Source organism: Dryobates pubescens, chromosome 8 (genome assembly GCF_014839835.1).
Source record: "Dryobates pubescens isolate bDryPub1 chromosome 8, bDryPub1.pri, whole genome shotgun sequence".
NCBI classification, from domain to species: domain Eukaryota; kingdom Metazoa; phylum Chordata; class Aves; order Piciformes; family Picidae; genus Dryobates; species Dryobates pubescens.
The window spans coordinates 1,478,156-1,497,835 of record NC_071619.1 but is presented as its reverse complement, the minus strand read 5'-3'; the positions used below and the strand labels follow the sequence as shown (position 1 = coordinate 1,497,835).

The following is a 19,680-nucleotide window of genomic DNA, read 5'->3' as shown; positions in this document are numbered from 1 at the left end:
AAAGACCTCAGAGATCATCAAGCCCAACCTACTACCTAATAACCTAACACCTCCTGACAACTAAACCATGGCTCCAAGGGCCACATCCAAGCCTTTCTTGAACACCTCCAGGGATGGGGACTCCACCACCTCCCTGGGCAGCTCATCCCAATGACCAATCTCTCTTCCTGGGAAGAACTTTCTCCTCACCTCCAGCCTAAGCCTCCCCTGGCACAGCTTGAGACTGTGTCCTCTTGTTCTGGTGCTGCTTGCCTGGGAGAAGAGACCAACCCCCACCTGGCTACAACCTCCCTTCAGGGAGTTGTAGACAGCAATGAGGTCTCCCTTGAGCCTCCTCTTCTCCAGGCTAAGCAACCCCAGCTCCCTCAGCCTCTCCTCATAGGGCTGTGCTCCAGACCCCTCCCCAGCCTCATTGCCCTTCTCTGGACACATTCAAGTATCTCAGTGTCCCTCTTAAACTGAGGAGCCCAGAACTGGACTCAAGGTGTGGCCTAACCAGTGCTGAGTACAGGGGCAGAAGTAGATGCAGATTGAACACAAGCTAATGTACAAGAATGATCATGGTTTCAGCTGCTGTGATATCTGGCTGGACACAGCCCAGCAGGGAAAGCCTCAGTCCTTCCTGAAAATTGTTTCACCACAAGTTTGTCAGTAGAGAGGTGTCAAGCAAACACAACTCTCTCAATCCCAGAATAATTCTGATTAGGTCCACAGTGACCCCATCCTACTCCTCTAACAAGAGGATATAGCCCCCCAAAAGCTCTTGTTCTTTAAGATCTATTCACTGAAGTCAAACTTCCACCTCACTCAAAGCACTGAGAGCACCTACAACACACATAGATTTGGTAGGCAGAATGACAGCATGGAAATGCTGGAAGGTCATTTGGAATTTGATGTACTTCTGAGGGGAACAAACAAAAAAAGTCCAAAAGCCACAGCTGTGTCCCCTCTTTTCTTGCTCTTGCCTGAAGAGATGCAAGGAGCTATGATTTTATAGGTCTATACTTCACTCATCCAGCTGGCTTTCAAAAACCAGCCATCTGTGGTTCCATCTCAGAGCACACACATACCTAGGAAATGGAATGATTTCACTACACATGAGCAAAAGCTTTGATTTGTGCCACTTCAAGGGCTGCAGTCTAAATGAGCTCACCCAAACCCAGGCAAGCTCATCTACCCCACCAAGGCAGAGCAGGTATCTCCACCCTGCCTTCCAAGACACATTTTCCTTCATTGTTTTCAAGAGTGATATCTGCATTTCCCCTTCAGGAGATGTCAAGTGTTCAAATTATGCCTCAGACAGTGCTAACCCAGTTACTATTATTTTCCAAGACAGGATTAGTTTGGTTGTTTGGTTTGCTGGGTTGGGTTTTTTTCTTAACCAGCTTTTTTTTTCTGTCCTTAAAAAAAGCACTAAAAAAGGTGGGGGAAGAAAATCACTGAACTATAGCCAAGATGTTAACACTCCACAGCACTGTGAAAGGCAGAAGGTGTTGCCAGGTGTAGACCCACAAGCAACAGTAATTTATGGGGTAAGCAAACATAGATGGAAAAGTCTACTTAGATAATTAGTCTTCATGCAGGGAGAGATTTTCTGGGCTCCACTCTCTGTGAGCACAAGTGTTGGAAAATGTGACACTTCCTCCAGTAAATCCAGCTAGCAAGCAAGGAGCACCATGGCTTGTCCTCCTCTGCACTGGAAAACTGGTGGGTTTGGGTTGGGTTTTTTTTGTCCCAAGCAGGATCTGAGTCAACAGCACAAGCAGCAATATACCCCCTGGCTCCAGCAGGGCATGGCAAAATGTGGCACCCCTAAAATATTGCAGCTGCTGTGGGTGAGGCAGTAGCAGGCAGGCCCCAGGACTTGCTCTGGAGCTTATTGTGGCATCTGGAAAAGTCAGTGAACTTCTGTCTTAATTACCAACCACAGAATACATCCAGTTGGAAGAGATCTCCAAGCTCATCCAGTCCAGCCTTTGACCCAGCACTGAAGGGTCAACACTAAACCATATCCCTTAGTGTCAGCTCCACACAGCGTTTGAACACCTCCAGGGACAAAGACAAACTTCTCTGAGCTCTTCAGGAGAAGCTCTAGGCTGGGACTTACAAGGTGACCAACTAGGAACCTTCTCCTCATTGGAGAGCAGTTGCTGAGGTGTCAGGTACATGAGGAAGTCACTGACAGAAGGTACTCTGAAGAGGTTAAGGTAACTCAAACATAGAGCAGGATGGGAAGGGTAGAGCCTGAAAGCAGTTTGCCATCGGTCTCACACTCCCATTCCTTGGGAGGAACGGGATAAGATGACCGAGTCCTGACTTATGACCTGACCTAGGCAGATACCAGGAGGTTAAAGGTCCATGCACTCCCCCAGAGAGCTAAGCTGGCCTCCCTAAAACCCTCTCTTAATCAGTAACCACCAATTGAGAACGAAACATCTAATCTGAAGCTGTTTAAAATTCAAACAATCCCTTGCAAGTAATTGCTGCTACTTTCCCTCAAATTCTACTTCCCATTTCAGTTTCACAGACCATAAACTCTATAGAATATAATAACTTCTGCCTTCCAGCCCCTCCTTCCTTAAACTCCCTCCAGTCACCAGAGGGGATGGTCCTGCTCTCATCAATGCAGCTGAAAGCGAGTGTAGCAAGAGTCTCACTCTGCTCAGTCAGTCTTTAAGTTATCCAAATCAGACTCTGCAAATAATCCTCAGCTGCACTTCTTTGCTACAAGTTTGAATTTGAGACCAAAAAAACAACACACATACCACAAAATAAACACAATTAGTGCTCAAGAGCTGCCAAAGAAACCACCCACCCCTTCCCCAGAAGAACACAGTCCTTTTCTACATTTGATCCAGGCCACTAAAAGTCGTTCTGCTGACTTCAGCAAGTTGTTTGGTGCTGGGGTTTTGTTTGTGTGGGGGTTTGTTGTTGTTATTGTTGGTTGGGGTTGGGTTTTGTGCTGTGTTTTGGGGGGGTTTGTGGGTTAGGTTGATTTGGAGGGGTTTTTTTTGGTGTTCTTTTTTTGTGTTTTGGTTTGGGTTTTTTTCAGCCAAGAACAAAAAATGCCAAATCAGGTCATGGGGGTGAGGAGAATACATAGAATGCATACATAGAATGCATACACAGAATAAACCAGGTGGGAAGAGACCTTCAGGATCATCGTGTCCAAGCCATCAACCAATCCAACACCACCCAAACAACTAACCCATGGCACCAAGCACCCCATCAAGTCTCCTCCTGAACACCTCCAGTGATGGTGACCCCACCACCTCCCCAGGCAGCCCATTCCAATGTGCAATCACTCTCTCTGTATAGAACTTCCTCCTAACATCCAACCTAAAGCTCCCCTGGCACAGGCTGCCCGGAGAGGTTGTGAAGTCTCCTTCTCTGGAGACTCTCAGGATGTGCTCCTGGGTGACCCGCCCTGGGCAGGGGGAATTGGGCTGGGTGACCTTTTGAGGTCCCTTCCAACCCCTACCCTTCTGTGACTCTGTGATCTTACCTTGTATCCCCCAATACGATGCTCCTGCTTGAACTCCTTCCCGTTTTTCAGCCACCTCATGGTTGGTGTTGGGTTTCCCATGGCAGGGCACCGGAACTTGACGGTGTTCGCCGCGGGCACCGCGTGCAGCCTCTTCTCCATTTTGTCCGTGTGTGTCCAGTATGGTGCCCCTGTTGGAAAGGGAGACAGCCAGGCACATCAGCACTCAGAACCTGAGCTCCCTTCCCAGCCCCTTCTGCAGACCTGAAGCACAGCACACGTTCACTCACGGTGTGGTTTTGGAAGAGCAGAGGGCTGGAAATCATAGGCCACAAGTGCTGACCAGAGCTCTGCCAAGGCTTTAGTTTGCAGCTTTGAGTTTATCATAAATGACAAAAATTCCAATAATTAACCCCAGATATCCTTTGTTCTATGTACATCAAGCAAGACAGAGGGACCAAGTTTTTCAGCAGACTCAAGCCACCAGATGCTTTTGACCTCCAGACGAGTTACTGCGAGCGCTCAGCAAATTTGAGCCTTCAGCTGCGAAGCCAGACAGGCCAAGACAGAAGACCTGCTGGAAGCATCAGCCTTAACCTTCCCCCATCTGTTAGGAGGGGGATAAACACATCTGCCTGCCTGGCAGCACACTAAAGCTCACAGCAAGGTGAGCTGTGCTGTTACTGTCATAGAAACCACTGAAACACACTTACAAATGGAATAGATTTCTGAAATCTTAACCAAAGCAGAAGAAACCCAAGGAGTAAATGTGGACCAGCAAAACCCAGCAACAGCACTGACCAACTCAGGAGCAGGAAATCCCTGCAAAGTGAAGCCCAATTGCTCAGGGATGTCCAACACCACAGCACAAACCCAGAGTGTCTCAGCCAATGTTTACTGAAGTGATCACCTGTCCCAGCTCCTGGCAAGGCTCTGCTGGCTCTCACCATAGAATGGTCCAGGTTGGAAGGGACCTCTGAAGGTCATCCACTCCAACTCCCCCTGTAGTAAGCAGTAGCATCCTCAACCAGATCAGGCTGCCCAGAGCCTTGTCCAGCCTCACCTTGAATATCTTCAGGGATGGAGCCTCAACCACCTCCCTGGGCAACCTGTTCCAGCATTTCACTACCCTCATAGTGCAGAGCCTGATCCCAATATCCAATCTAAACCTGCTCTGCTCTAGTTTGAAGCCACTGTTCCTCATCCTGTCACTGCAGGCCTTGCCAAACAGTCTCCATCCTTCTTATAGCCCACTTCAGGTACTGGATGGCTGCCATGAGGTCTCCCTGGAGCCTCCTCTTCTCCAGGCTTTTGCCATGCCCTGGCCCAGCTTGCGCCCACTCCATGAGAGTGAGGAGCACGCAGGAAACCCCTCTCCCACCCAGGGCATCAGCCACTTGTCACAGGAAACACACCAGCAAAAGAAAAAAACCTAAAGTATATTTATTTTTATATATATATATTGCTACCCATCTGTTTTTATCCTGCAAGCAGGAAAGCTGGGCAGACAGAGCCACATACAAAGTTATTCCATGCACCGTTTTGGCTGCCTTGCACAGCGTCCTGGTGGCATTGCTTCAGCTGTCTCACCATGACAGCTGTCATTTAAAAAGTCAAAGATTCTGTTTAATGGTGGGAAACGTTCCTTTCTTTCAGAAGGGGAGTTTTCCTGAAGCAAATCAGATTAGTGTGGAATTTTTAGGGACTATAGGGGTCCAGAAAAACAACTCCATTGCTCTCAGCCCTGTTTCATTTCCTTCATTAGCCGCCTAACACTCCACCATAAATAAACTCTTCCGTTCCTCAAATATTTATAGCAGTTCTTGCAATCACTGCAAGCCCTGAAATCCTGCTACCACCCCCCACACACACCCCCCACGCCCCCCTGAATAAAGATACAGCTGGATAGAAAAGACAGGAATCAATCCTCTCACGACATTTCTCTCAGTCTAAAGAAAACATTCTCAAAGCAAGGCTTATAATGATGCTGAGAGTGATAAGGGCTTCCATTTTATTTTACTATTTTTTTGCCTCCAGTGGCAATTAGTGTTGAAATTAATGAAGTAGAAAAGCCAAGCAGATTTGTGCATGTAATCAAACCAGAGAATCAGGTAAGTATTGAAGATTTAACTGCAACACTGCGAAATCGCTACAGGGACTACAGTGAATTAGGGACGCAAGGGAAAAAACAATCACTGCTAAAGCTGCTTGCTAAAATCAGGATCACATTAAAACAACAGAAGACTTCAAAACAAAGCCAGCCAGAGGAATTAGCTGCTACATGCAAAGGACAAATCACATTACAATACAGCAGGCACAGGCAGAATCACATGTTGACACTGACAAATTAAATGGATATTTCCACTGGACCACTGAACATCTTCCACAAGGCAGTGTAAGGTCACCACTACTGGGCTCTACCCACAGGTCCCACAAAGCTGAAGTAAACTGTGGCAAGTCAAACCCAATCAACCATATGAAGCAGTGACATTGCTGTCTCAGGCACATTTGACCCCAAATTGGCAATACCAACCCAGGAACCTCACAGCCAGCATAGCCACTTCTCATCACATCCGTCACAAGCCCCTTCTCACACCGGGCATGAAAGCTTGGATTCAGTCACTGGCAAGCACAACCTTCAAATCACAGGCTCCACAGCTTGCTCATTAGCAAGGCTGCTTTGCAGCACACAGGCTGGTTGGACAAAGCTCTGCAGAAGCTTCAGGGAGCAGCCCAGAACCAGGGAACTTGAGCTAGTCAAGATGCAGACACCTACAGTTTCCCAAACACAGCTGCTTCACAGGTTTCTACTGTGCAAGAGCAGCTCATCCTCTGCTTTTCTTGCATGCAACCCCCTTTTCCATCAGCCACCACCCTTGAGAAACTCTTCTCCTGGAAGAGAGGTGCTCCAGTAAGACTCAGAGGAGAACAAATGCAAAGGGAGGGAAAACTTTGCTCTGTAGAAGAGATGGGAGCAGAGAGGAGGCCAGGAGGACGCAGCAGGAATGAAGTGACACAGCTCTATCCTGTGCCGCAGAGAAGTGGAAAGTTAACTCCCCAGGCTGGGAGAAAGGGCTCTGCTTGGAAAGCTTCCCCTCGCACAGTCCCTCAGCACAATCTGCCATGCTCCTGAATTTCTGGGGAGCTTGGAGAAAAACATGAGGACATCACATGTGGCAAACATCCTCCTACTTTTCACTAGGTAGGAGCAAAAGGACAAGGCAGCAGCATCCACAAACCATAACACCCACCCTCATTTTGTGCTTTCATACAGCAACCGACCCAATTAACACGCAGCATTTCCCTCTAGAGTCTAAATTAGAGCCTGAAAGCACCTTTTGCTGTTCTGTTTGTCTTGAGAGGAAGCCCTCCAGATTCACTAAACCCAATAATGAAGGCAGTTAACAAGTACACACCATCGAGTGCCAAGCCCTCTTACAGACCATGTCCATCACATCCCATCTTTGCTAGCAGGACAGGTGGAAGTAGGTAGCAGCACTGCTCAAAGTTCACAGCAACAACAGAGCAGGCTCCAGCACACAGTGGTAACGAGCAGCAGGGGAACGGGTGGGAATTCCTGATTGCTTTTAGAGCCCTCATTAGTGAAGAAAATATCCTGCTGACCCACACTGCACTCCACTGCAAATACATTACATCTAATCAGGCAAATCTCCTGCATGTGAAATTGAAATTAGGCAGCCCAGGGGACCACTTCACTTCAGGACTCCTTAAGTTTTTATTTAGGCTTATCTAGCACAAAGAAACACAAAAAGTAGTCAGCTCCCAAGCCTGCCCGACGAGCACCTCGAGCAGGCAACAGTGCGCCTGAAGTGACCACATCAAACCCGAGGTTTTCCCTACTATTGTAGTTGACCTTTAATTAAAAAACACTTCTAGGCAACATCCAATTTCTGCTGCTCCCTTGAGTGGGTTTCCACTCTACAGGATTTGATGAATTTGAGGCTTGTTTCATCCTTTCTGAAACTCTTCAAGGCATGAAAAGAACAGCATGTGGATTGCATTTGGATACTTTTTTGTTCTCGGTGCCAATTTGCCATTGCTTGGCCCAGGAGAAATTGTTTAAAGGGTGATAAGGAAAAGAAGTCCTAAAGCTTCCAGTCGCCTGACCAGAATCCCAGCCAGAAGAGCAGCATCTTCAGGGCTACCCAGGGGTCTCCTCAACAAGTTAGCAGTGCTGGACCTCAGTGCAACTGTCATGGTAACTGCTGCCTTGCCAGCACCAAGTGAAGATGATAGAAGCCCCTTAAATTAGGGCTACCTCTCAAAACTATGATGAGGATGAGGCAAAGAGTACCAACAAAGTGTTTTGCACCGCTGTCAGTAGGCACTGATAATGATTATCATCCCTTAGCTGAAAAGGAAGTCCTAGGTCAACATCCCTGGAGGTGGGACTCCAGAACCAAGCTAAGGCACCTCTTCAGGGCAGTAAAAGGGAAAACCACGTTGCCACGAAGCCTTTCTGAGGAGAGAGCACTATTTTTGCAGCGGAGCCAATCCTGCACCTTCCCCACAATCACTAATCCCTTCAACAAAAGCTGGAAGTAATAAAAAGCTATTCAGGATGCAGTCTGGAACAAATCTACCACAGTGTTTTCTCAGACAGTTAAAATATCTGTCAAGCTCAAAGGACACCAAGCAGAGAGCACAATCTGCGATGCATGCCTTGGACTTAAAAATACACCCAGGGCAAATGGTCAGGAGCACACACGTGTGCACCTGAGTGCCCTCCTCTCCTGAGAGCCAGTTGTTCCTCGCAGCTACCGAGCCACTCACAGCCTCCCCTGACTTCAAGAGCAGTTGTATTTCCTGAGCAGCCTTGAAAACGACACTGGATTTCCTCAACAGCCTCCCTCCCTGCATCCAAAAATAAAAACCCTTGGCCTCTGGGGAAAAAAAAAAGTAAAAAAAAAATGAAGTATCTGTAAACAGAGGCAAAGAAAAATGTAAAAAGCTGAAAAGGCTACTTAGCAGCTTAAATAAAACAGCTCTGAAAGGTTTGCTTTGCTTTTAAATATGCAGGAATGAGAATGCCAAGGTTCAGCTTCCTGTGGAAGGCACTAGAGCCATTTCCTGCCTCATCACATCATAATTAACATGCCAGGACAGCTGGACTTTATCAGAATTGTTTCATCAAAAAGCAACAACCTTTGAAGACTGTGGCCTTTGTTTCCACCAGCAAAGGCATAACCAGGCCAATTTCCATTTCTTATCCTTAACAATCGCAGCTGTAATTTGTATGTAAATGATCAGTTAAATCGGTTTGGATCTGCAAAGCTCAAACCAGGAAACACTTAAAGATTTATTCTCTTAAAGAGCAGCACCCAGGGACTCTCATGAGGTCCTGGACTTCCCCAGCCTCTGCTTGGCTTCGGCAGGGGATGGTGGCAGCAGATCCAGTCTTTTCTTCAGTGGTGCTCAGCAAGAGGACAGGAGGCAACAGGCACAAACTTGAACCTAGGAAGTTCTGTCTAAACAGGAGGAGGAGCTGCTTCACTTTGAGGGTGGTGGAGTCTCCACCTCTAGAGTCATTCAAAGCCCACCTGAATGTCACCCTGCTCTTGGCAGGGACATTGGACTAATTGATCTCCAAAGGTCCCTTCCAAACCCTGTCATCCTGTGATTCTGTAAAGGACATTTGACCATTGCACATGGCACACTCAGGACTTAAACTGCCTCTCAACTCCCTGTTCACTTTTCAATTCATCTTGCAAGAATTTCTTCTGGACACAAGAATAAAACCTAGAAGGGGAATGGCAAACAACGCTGGTGGAAAGGCTTAGAAGACCCTCAATCTGCAAGCTTCAGTGCTTTGCAAAGGCACCACACCAAGTCCCAGCCCTAACTTCCACACAGTTCAGACCCTGCCAAATCACAACCCTCTTTCAGCAACGTTGTATTAATCCAACTGAGTTACTGTGATGCAACTTTTCATTGAAAACAGACTGCTTGCAAGAACGCAGTGCCACGAGCACTGTTCGGCTCCAGCTCCTCCCACGGAGTGCTCAGGCATCGGGAGGAAGCCTGAGCTGCTCCCCACACCTTGAGCCCCAGCAGTCTATGGGCACCTTGCAAAGAGCAACCTTGTGAGGACTTGTTTGTGGAATGCTCTTCTCAGGAGCAGACTCTCTTCTTGCAGCCTCCCCTCTTCCCTGCTGCAAGAGCTTGCACTCCCTCCACCATCCCAAGACGTTTAAACGTTCGCACTCCAGAGGCAGCCCTCATTTGGAGCAGGGAAAGTGCCACTGACCCCTGCTGAAGCACATACCCCATCCCTGGCAGATGGAAATTGTCAGTGGCCTTTCACCAGCTCCTGAATCAAGATTGATTAACAGTAGCTTAAAAACCATAGCTCCTATTACAGGAACATCCCCTAGAGTTAGAGAGGACACCACTGGGTAGCTCTCCCTGTTGTGTGAAAGGGCAGGAATCGTTACCACAACATTACACAGCACAAGCTGCCTCGAGGTCAGGTCCTTTTGTGGCTTTTTTGGCCCCACATTATGCACTTCCATAAGTCACTGTGCTCACAATGAATCTCTAAAGATATCAGCACACACCAAAACACGCCAAAAGTATTGCAAGCCCTTTGCTGACCAACAGCAATGAAGCCCTGAAGCAATGCCACACATAGGGATGTTTCCCAAAAGGAATTTCTACCCACAAACCCTTTTGAGGGAAACACTAAGGTTTGCCTGGGTTGGTGGATTTTGCCTAGACCACCTCTTTCAAAAGCCAGTGTCCCTTTTCCAAAGTCACCAATTATCTTTGCCACCGCATTCCTTTGTCAGAGCAGCCTCCAGCTGCTTCATCTCAGCCACTTCAAGCTGCACCTGCAAATCAGGCCGGGCTAATCACAGTAACAGATGGCAGGGGCCAAGTAGGCAGCTAAGAACTTATATCATTTTAAATAGCATCTAATGTTTCACAGCTTCAGACCTGGGGCAGTCGTATACAGCAGTAAGTAACTGGGGGAGCCGCAGCCAAGCCCGTACTCTATCATCTGAACAAGGGTTTCAAGCATACAGTACAGCTGCCAATTACCAATCAGGCTGAGCAGCAAATATACTACCTGGCTACTGCTGCTGGAACCAGCTGACATCTCCCATGAAGGATTTCTGTGTTCTGCCTGTTCCCGACTCCACCAAGCAGGAGCCACAGCAAACTCCATCACCACCAGGATTTCACATCAGTGCACAGGGGCATAAGGAACCAATATGTATTTCACTACTCTTTTTTTCCCCCTTTTCTCTTTCTTAGCAACTGCTCTATTTAGAGCCTATTAATAGCTTTCCAAATTCTCTAAAGGGACTGAAGTTTAACATTCAGATAGGTTTAAGGCTTTTTTGTAAGCCCATTTTCAGCATGCACAAGCAACATAAAAATGTGGTTTTAGTGCTGGATTGCTTGCTTTGTGGTAGAACTTGAGGTCCTCTGCAGACAAAAGAACCTCATTGTCTCCAAATTCATTCTGCCTGGGGAGATTTCTGCCAAGATTAAGGACTGAGGGATTTGCTTCGTTACAACTTAATGTTATGTTGCAAGTTTTCACCCCACCTTTGCGCCCAAGCGAGCTGGGCCTGGCGGCTCGGCTGCAGGGGAAGTTAGTTCATCTGCGAGGGTTTCAGCCAGACAAAGACGGCACTCCAGGAAGAAAGGAAACGGCAGAAAAGCCAGGAAGAAGGGAGAAAAAGTACAGACCAGTAAAAGTGGGTTTAGAAGAGTATTAGTTTATTTTTCTTATTGCTTTTCCAAGCATGTGAAACAGAAAATGGGAAGTGACAGAGGTACCACTACTTGACAGCTCGTGCAGCTAACAGTCAAGAAGCGCCGGAGGCAGAAGCGCGAGAGACGGGACGCAATCTCCCACGTGGGTCTTGCAAGTGACTTCTGGCAGTCCACTGTTACTTACTCATCTGGTTGCTGTCATTCACAAAGTCCTCGGACCCATCATTGTCATCTTCATCATCCCCAGAAGAAAGGGCATCTGCACATGAAAAACAACCAAGTCTTTAAAGCAGCCTATTTTTGCAGGCCAATGAGGTCTAGCTCAGATTACGAACAGGCTTTGGGTTAGTTGTGATGGAAGCCACAGAAAAAGGAAATCCAGCCACAAAACCTCTGTTACTCTTCTCAAACTCTTAGCTCAACCAGCTAATCAGCCTGAAATGCTTCAAAGTTTCCAAAGGAAGCTTGCTAACTCCAAAACTCTTTCCACTCACAACTGTTATTTTTCTAAGACATGCAGTCGAGCAGAGCTGAGTATCCCCGGAATCCTTTCCCTCTGTGCTTAGAGGATGTAGGGCATCCCTTTACCTTTTTTGATGCACAGGGAGAAGGCAAAAAAACAAAGACAAAACCCCCAACCTACAACTTGTATTCATTCCACTGGCTTTGTCATCATCACAGTGCCTCTGTATCACTGAATCCTGTCATGAAACAGAGAGCTATTCAGCAGCTGTTAATCACTATAGATCCCACGAAGCAAAAGGAGTGTACACAGAGCGTGTTTCAGGGTCAGGACAAGGGGAAAAATACCTGAAATAACTACAGGACTCAGCTGTGCCCCAGTGGGCTGTTGCACATGATATCATAATGTGCCTTTGTATCACATTTTACAGCTTCTACATGCAAGGGGGAAAAAAAAACCAACCCAAACCTCTTTAACTCACTCACCTGTAACATTTACAATGAAGTACAGAGTATCACTGTCTAGGCTCCTAACAGCAGTGCAAGCATAGAGGCCCGAATCTCTGGCTGTAGCATCCTTAATTTGCAAGTACTCCCCAATAATGACTGTCCTATTGTCGGGCCCCAAAGGGAGCCCATCCTTAGTCCAACTGATCATGACGGCGTCTTTCAACTGACAGCGCAACTCAAGCGGCTCTCCGGGGAGTGCTGAATACACATCGGGCTGAGAGATTTGGTATTTGGTTGGCGGCTCTGCGAAGGGGGAAGGAAAGGAGGAAGAAGAAAGAGAAGGGAAAGGAGAGAATTTCCAACACAAGTCAGTGAGGGCCCTTTTAGATCCACAGAAAGCAAGTTATGTTCAATAAGAAAACAAAAAGTTGCATCCAGATTAGCCCAGCAGTGGGTCTGGCAAAACCCAACCACGGGCAGGGGCTGGGGTTTATTGTCAAGGAAAGCTCATTCCCTTCTGAGCAAGGTCAGACTCGTGCTTCAGACCAAGTGCCATGCCAAGGCACAACTCTTCTTGCTGGTCACAGCAAGGCAACTCTGGGGATTTGTGCCTTGTCCCAGGTGCCATGCCAAGGCTCAACCCTTCTCCCTGGTCACAGCCAGGCAAGTCCAAGGGTATGTGCCTCATCTCAAGTGCCATGCCAAGGCACAACTCTTCTCACTGGTCACAGCCAGGCAAGTCCAAGGGTATGTGCCTCATCTCAAGTGCCATGCCAAGGCACGACCCTTCTCCCTGGTCACAGCCAGGCAAGTCCAAGGGTATGTGCCTCATCTCAAGTGCCATGCCAAAGCACAACTCTTCTCCCTGGTCACAGCCAGGCAAGTCCAAGGGTATGTGCCTCATCTCAAGTGCCATGCCAAAGCACAACCCTTCTCCCTGGTCACAGCCAGGCAAGTCCAAGGGTATGTGCCTCATCTCAAGTGCCATGCCAAAGCACAACTCTTCTCCCTGGTCACAGCCAGGCAAGTCCAAGGGTATGTGCCTCATCTCAAGTGCCACGCCAAGGCACAACTCTTCTTGCTGGTCACAGCAAGGCAAATCCAAGGCCATGCCAGGGAGAGTTCAGAAAGGAAATTCAGTTTCATATCTTAGCATTTGAGTTGGTGATTCAAACAAGCATTTATCTGTCCCCATCTCATGTTGTCAGTTGCTTTTTAAAAGATCAAAATTAAAAACCACAAACTGAGAAGAGCTGTGTTGGAAGAAAAGGATGGCAAAAAAATCCCTGCACAAGCTATGCTAACAAACATGAGTTCCTGGACACAGCATCTACGATGTCCTTCATTTTTCTCCCTACACACCCTTCCCCAAATCCCTACATTTGCCTCCCACACTGCCTGCTCTGCTCCCAGCAGCACTCACTTTTTCAGTTTGCTTTTCACCTCACAGCCTCTCCCAAGCAGAATACAGCAAAACCTTGGGAGCACAAGGAAAGCTTTCAAAGTCCCCAAGTACACAGAAGTTCAAAGCAGAAGAGCTCATCCATCCCTTTGGTGACCAAACAGCAAGAAGAATGTCAAAACACAGTTTTGGAGGAAATAAATATATATATATATATCTCCTTGGAAAACTGTATCTGCCTGTAATCACCACAGCCTCATCACCCCTTTCCAAGGCTGGCTCTCAGCAAGAGGAAGGCACTAGGGACCACCTCCACAGGGGCAGTGAGATCCCCCCCACATCTCACCTACAACACATTTATGCTGTACCCAGCACGGTGATTGCCTTTGCAACTGGTTTCTCCCCACAACCACAGTATCCCTCTCCCACAAGACTCTTGGCCTCACCAGGGCCAGCATGAAGAGTAAACAAAGGGCAGCAGCATGAAGGCATCTTGTGTTTGCTCAGGAGGAGGGTCACACCACACAGCCAGCTGCTCCCCAGCACAGAGCCTTCCCCACACGGGCACCAACTGTGCACCTCTCCATAAAACACACACCAGGGAATGACAAAACAGGTGACTGACTCCCCAGTTCCCAGCCCTGTTTCTAAGAATACTGACACTCATGTTCCTCATCCTTGGGACACAGAGCTGTTGTTTATTTCATCACACTTTCCACAGAGCAGTCTGAAACAGGAGTTTGGAAATGCTGAAGCTCTGACAGTAGGCAAGGAACAGGGAGTTGGACTCGGTGTATGAGAGGCTGAGGGAGCTGGGGGTGTTCAGCCTGGGAAGAGGAGACTCAGGGGGGACCTTATCACTCTCTACAACTACCTAAAAGGAAGCTGTAGTCAGGTGGGGGTCAGGCTCTTCTCCCAGGCAACCTGTGACAGGATGAGAGGGCAGGGGACGAAGCTGTGCCAGGGGAGGGTTAGGTTGGATGTTAGGAAGAACTTCCTCATGGAAAGGCTGATGAGGCACTGGGATGCACTGCCCAGGGAGGTGGTGGAGTCACCATTCCTGAAGGTATTTAAGAACAGCTTGGATGTGGCCCTTGGTGGCAGGGTTTAGCTGATGCTGTGGTGTTAGGTCTGGACTTGATGATCTCAGAGGTCTTTTCCAGCCTCAATACTTCTGTGATCCCTATGGATCCTTTCCACCTCAAGATAGTCTGATTCTGGGAGTAGCAGAAGCAGCCCCCACAGCAGGACACTCAAACATTAGGTTACACCAATGCACTCGAAAGCAGCGTGCCCAATCTCTCCAACTTATCCTGGAATCATGCAATTTCAGGGGGATCAGTGGAAGCTTGCCCAAAACAAAGGGAGAACAGATCCAGGGATGTGCCCCTGCATGCCAAGCACAAGCTTCTCCTGCCCCCTCCCCAGGGCAAAGATGTGTTATCAAACAATAGATTTGACACATGCAGCACACCGAGATGGTGGCCAGGAGTCCATAAAACCCTTTAACCAAGGCCAGTTATGGAGACTGTAAAGATTCTCAGATTCAGACTTTATAACAAGGTCTATAAACTTCCTAGCATGCGGTGTTGCACCTCAAAGTCTAGGGCAAGCTGCACTACAGCTTTCTACTCCTCAGAAACTAAGTCAGCCTTGCTGATACCTCCACAGAGCTGCAATGCCAGTGCCTCACTGAGCACTATGCTGTTAGAAACCTCATTTTCAGAAGGAGCACCAGCTCCTTTCTACACATATTTTGTATCAGTAATGAGTCTATTTGAGTCTGCTTGAGATTGTTTTAGTTCAGATTCCACTGTCAAAGTAATATTTAAAACCAAAAAAAACATGCAGCTGAAGGCAGCTAATTTACTTTGAAGTTTTTAAGACTTCTTAGCAATGCTGTACCTGCAGAGAAAATTTCCTTCACAGAGTCTCCACTGTGCCAACCATGTATTGCAGTCTAAAAAGGTCTTTGCTCAAAATGTTTTAAAGCTACCACGAGTGAAGATCAGAGAATCACAGAAAGCACTGGGCTGGAAGGGACCTCCAGAGGTCCATTCAACCCCTCTGCAGTAAGCAGGGACCTCCTCAATTAAATCAGGTTGCTCACAGCCCCATCAAGCCTGATCTCGATGGTCTCCAGGGAGAGGACCTCCATCATGTCCCTCAGTACCTGTTCCAGTACTCCACTACCCTCATAATAAAAAGCATCTTCCTAGTGTCCAAACTAAGTCTACCCTGCTCTAGTCCAAAACCACTGCCCCTGGTCCTACTGCTGCAGGGCTTGGTAAGTAGTCCCTTCCCCAGCTTTCTTAAGGGCCCTCCTCAGATACTGGAAGGCCACTATAAGGTCTCCCCAGAGCCTTCTCTCCCCCAGGCTCCACAACCCCAATTTTCTCAGCCTGTGCTCCTCTGAACCCTCCTTGAAGTGCATTAGAGGTTTCTGCTGAGGAGCCCCAGGAAACTTGCAGCAGGACAGTCACAGAGGTTGCAGGGTCCCCCTAGCCATTCACAATTAGAATCATAGAATTGGCAGGGTTGGAAGGGACCTCAAGGCTCAGCCAGTTCCAACCCCCCTGCCATGGGCAGGGACACCTCACACTGCAGCAGGTTGCTCACAGCCACATCCAGCCTGGCTGCAAACACCTCCAGGCAAGAGGCTTCTACCACCTCCCTGGACAGTGCCTCACCACTCTCATGGGGAAGAACTTCTTCCTAACATCCAATCTGAATCTACCCATTTCTGTTTGTTTTGTTTTCCATTCCCCCCAGTCCTATCACTCCCTGACACCCTCAGCTTTCTTTTAGCCCCCTTCAGATACTGGAAGGCCACAAGAAGGTCTCCTTGAAGCCTTCTGTTCCCCAGTCTGAACAGCCCCAACTCTCAGTCTGTCCTCATAGGAGAGGTGCTCCATTCCTCTGCTCATCTAATCATTACAAGGAAAATAAACTTTCTGCCTCCCATCCCTGATTTAGTCTCTTTTTAAGCTACTATCCCCACATTTACAGCAAGTCTTCCAACACAAATCCAAACTCCAGACAGCAAGTTATTTCAAAAGTACTCTCACCCCCCCCAGAAAAAACCAGAAAGTCCTTTTCCAAGGCCAATTACCAGCACACTGAAGCAAAACAACGTTCAAATCAGTATTAGCATTTGGTAAATATTATCCCACTCCATTTCTTGCTCTCCAGAGCATTGGGGAAGAGACAGCACAAAGCCTTGTCGTGAAATAATGAAGTCATGTTTGGAAACAGTGAGTTGCTTCAGGTAAGCCTTTGTGCTGCCAGACGTGAATGTAGCAGCACTTAAGACTGTCACTTTTTATAATGTTTGCCTATAAACTTTTTCCAGCGTGGGTTTGAAATGGTGCCCAAAAGCAAACAGAGAACAGGTGGGATTCTGAGCCCCGAGTCTGCCCCAGCAGCTTCGCTGTGAAAAGAAATCAACCAGCTCAAACTCTCAAAAAAAAAAACCATAACAAATTCCCAGCAGCACACAACCAACTATGCTGGGGAGCTCACCCTCTTTCCAGGACACCACACAGGAATTTGAGGGACAAATCCTGAACTTGTGGGCATGCTGTGCCACTAAATCCATGCTTCCCCCAGGGCCGGCAGCAGGATCTTCTCCCTGCTCCCGCATCTTTTGTGCCTGCCAGAGAAATAAGGCTCCCAAGTGTGCTCAGCCCTCGCTTGCACCCATCCTCTAGGAGTTCTGCCCAGCAAGAGACTGGCCATTGGGATGTGCTGCCCAGGGAGGTGGTGGAGTCACCATCCCTGGAGGTGTTTAGGAAGAGCCTGGCTGAGGCACTTGGTGCCATGGTTCAGTTGATCAGATGGTGTTGGGTGATAGGTTGGACTGGATGATCTCTGAGGTCTTTTCCAACCTGGTTCATTCTGTTCTATTCTAGTATTGTTCAGCAGCATCCTCACAGATTTTCCCTTAGTGAGACTGGCTGGATGGGAGGTGGAGGAGATAGCCCTCTAGAGCTTGCAGCACCAAGCCAGGCTTGATGATCTGGAATTCCCTTTCGTGCTTCTCGAGCCCTCTCTCAGGTGTTCAAAAAAGGCTTGGATGTGGCACTTGGAGCCATGGTTTAGCTGTCAGGAGGTGTTAGGTATTAGGTGATAGGTTGGACTTGATGATCTCTGAGGTCTTTTCCAACCTCATTGATTCTATGACTCTCTGATGCTCTGCTTTGGAACCGTAGGCTTCCCCACATGCCTGGAAACCAGCCCTCAGCTGTGCAAGCTCCGCCTGGGAAGGCAGCACGGGACTCCTTTCTGAGCAAGCTCTCCTGCAAATCCTGTAATTGTGGCATCAGTTGCTCGAGCAGGGCTGCATTACCCGATGTGAACACCACCTGCCTGTCAGCCCCCACCAAACAAAGCACCGGGGACGCTGCAAATCTGCTGCTGGTGTTCTGCAACACCGGGGGACCGGGGCGGCCACGTTGCTCCTGCTATTGTCCGCCCTCAGCTACATCCTTATTTGTAACAGTGCTGCACGCCACCTATTTAAACTTGAAAAGGTGGAGCTGTGGAACAATAGCACCCTGGAAAAGCGAGCTGCTCTTAAATAAACAGCAGTGAACTTTTTCTTTGCCGACCCAGAGAGTCTCACAGCCTGGTTTGTGCCACCCGGCCATCAAATAATGTTTGCATTAAAAACAGGACTACAATAGAGGGCTGGGGGCACTCTGAATGTGCTAATTTCAGACCATTATGTGATACAGGATTATATTCCAAACCATGCTTCCATGCAAGATTTGGAGTCAAAGGGGAGATTTACACGTCCTAAGGTTTTAAATTATGACCATTATTATTTGCCTCCATTTATTAAAATGGTAACAAAGAGCTGCTTATCTTGGGGCTCAAGGCATTTAGTTACTTAGTTACAGAGCCAAATAATTAAACAATCGGCTAATAGCTAACCCCAGCAAAGATTCTCACACAACTCTCCACCACACAAAAGCCTGGGATCCCATCAAGCCACTTTCTCTTCAAAAGGCTTTAGTAAATAACTAAACCCTCACCACAGCATGCCCAGAAGGGTCAACAGACCTGACCTGTCAGGAATCCAAGAGGCTCATTGCAAAACTGAATGTCCCCACAGGGAACACCAGGCTGCCAACCACCGGCGCTCCTCTGGCTTTCTCCCACCCCTTCTCCTCTTCTTCCTGTCATTGAGGACGATCCAGCAGGGCTACGCTGGACAAGCAATACGGAACGGGGACGCCAAGCTATGCCTGAAGCAGAACAGCCATCAGCTCCACGACTTTGCAAGTCAAACCCAGGCCTTCATCCTCTCTCCAGGATGCTTGCTCTGCAGGCTCAGGAAGTCTAAGTATCACCAGGCAGGTTTGTAATCTTCCCTCCCACCGCCCAGGTACAAGCTGATGAGCTTCTCCCCCAGCTGAAGCTGGCAGGCTAACATTAAGAGTGGCCTCCTGATGAGGGATGATAGACTCAGCCTGCAACAGCCAGCCACTGGTGCAAACATGCAAAAAGCCACTCCTGGCCACAGTGACTACCTCCCATGAGCTGGCAGCAAACCCAAGCTACAAAGGGGACAAAATGGCATTTGCAATTCACCCGTCAGCTCCTCCAAAGTCACTGGGTTCCTGCTGTCTGATTTGTGCTGCATTTCCATCAGCTGGCTGCCAGCTCTGCCTCCACCAACATGGGAGCCTCTCTGATAAAACTTCTCCAAATGACTGGAGTTCCCTCTATCATTTTAAAGCACTAAAAAAGTAAAGTAAAACAAACCCCACTGGCACTCAAACAAGAGCAGGAATCATTTCCCTCCTCTCTGATGTATAATAGTAATTGTTCAAAATGGATGAAAAAGATCTTGCCTCGCAGAAAACCTTCATCAAACACAAAGCATCAAAGAGAGATCCATACAAGTTAAACATAGGTAACAGGTCACAGGATGCTAGGGGTTGGAAGGGACCTCTGGAGACCATCAAGTTCAACCCCCCTGCCAGAGCAGGAGCATGGAATCCAGCACAGGTCTCACAGGAACACATCCAGATGGGGCTGGAAAAGCTCCAGAGAAGGAGACTCTACCACCTCTCTGGGTAGCCTGTTCCAGTGCCCTGTGACCCTTACAATGAAGAAGTTCCCCCTCATG

The 19,680-nt window shown here is 48.1% G+C and overlaps 1 protein-coding gene across 8 annotated transcripts in view; it reads right to left on the bottom strand.

The window, feature by feature from the left end:
- The window catches only part of FGFR2 (fibroblast growth factor receptor 2), a 99,253-nt gene that overhangs the window by 63,667 nt on the left and 15,906 nt on the right, over nucleotides 1-19,680 (bottom strand). For 5 of the 8 annotated variants that reach the window (XM_054163391.1, XM_054163395.1, XM_054163392.1 and 2 more), the window contains exons 3-5: nucleotides 12,179-12,445; nucleotides 11,415-11,489; nucleotides 3,506-3,675 (exon numbers count right to left, since the gene is read on the bottom strand). In XM_054163391.1, coding sequence (XP_054019366.1) covers nucleotides 3,506-3,675; nucleotides 11,415-11,489; nucleotides 12,179-12,445 — 512 coding nt within the window. The remainder of the gene's footprint in view (nucleotides 1-3,505; nucleotides 3,676-11,414; nucleotides 11,490-12,178; nucleotides 12,446-19,680) is intronic. The other 3 variants (XM_054163397.1, XM_054163398.1, XM_054163396.1) reach the window with 2 other exon arrangements.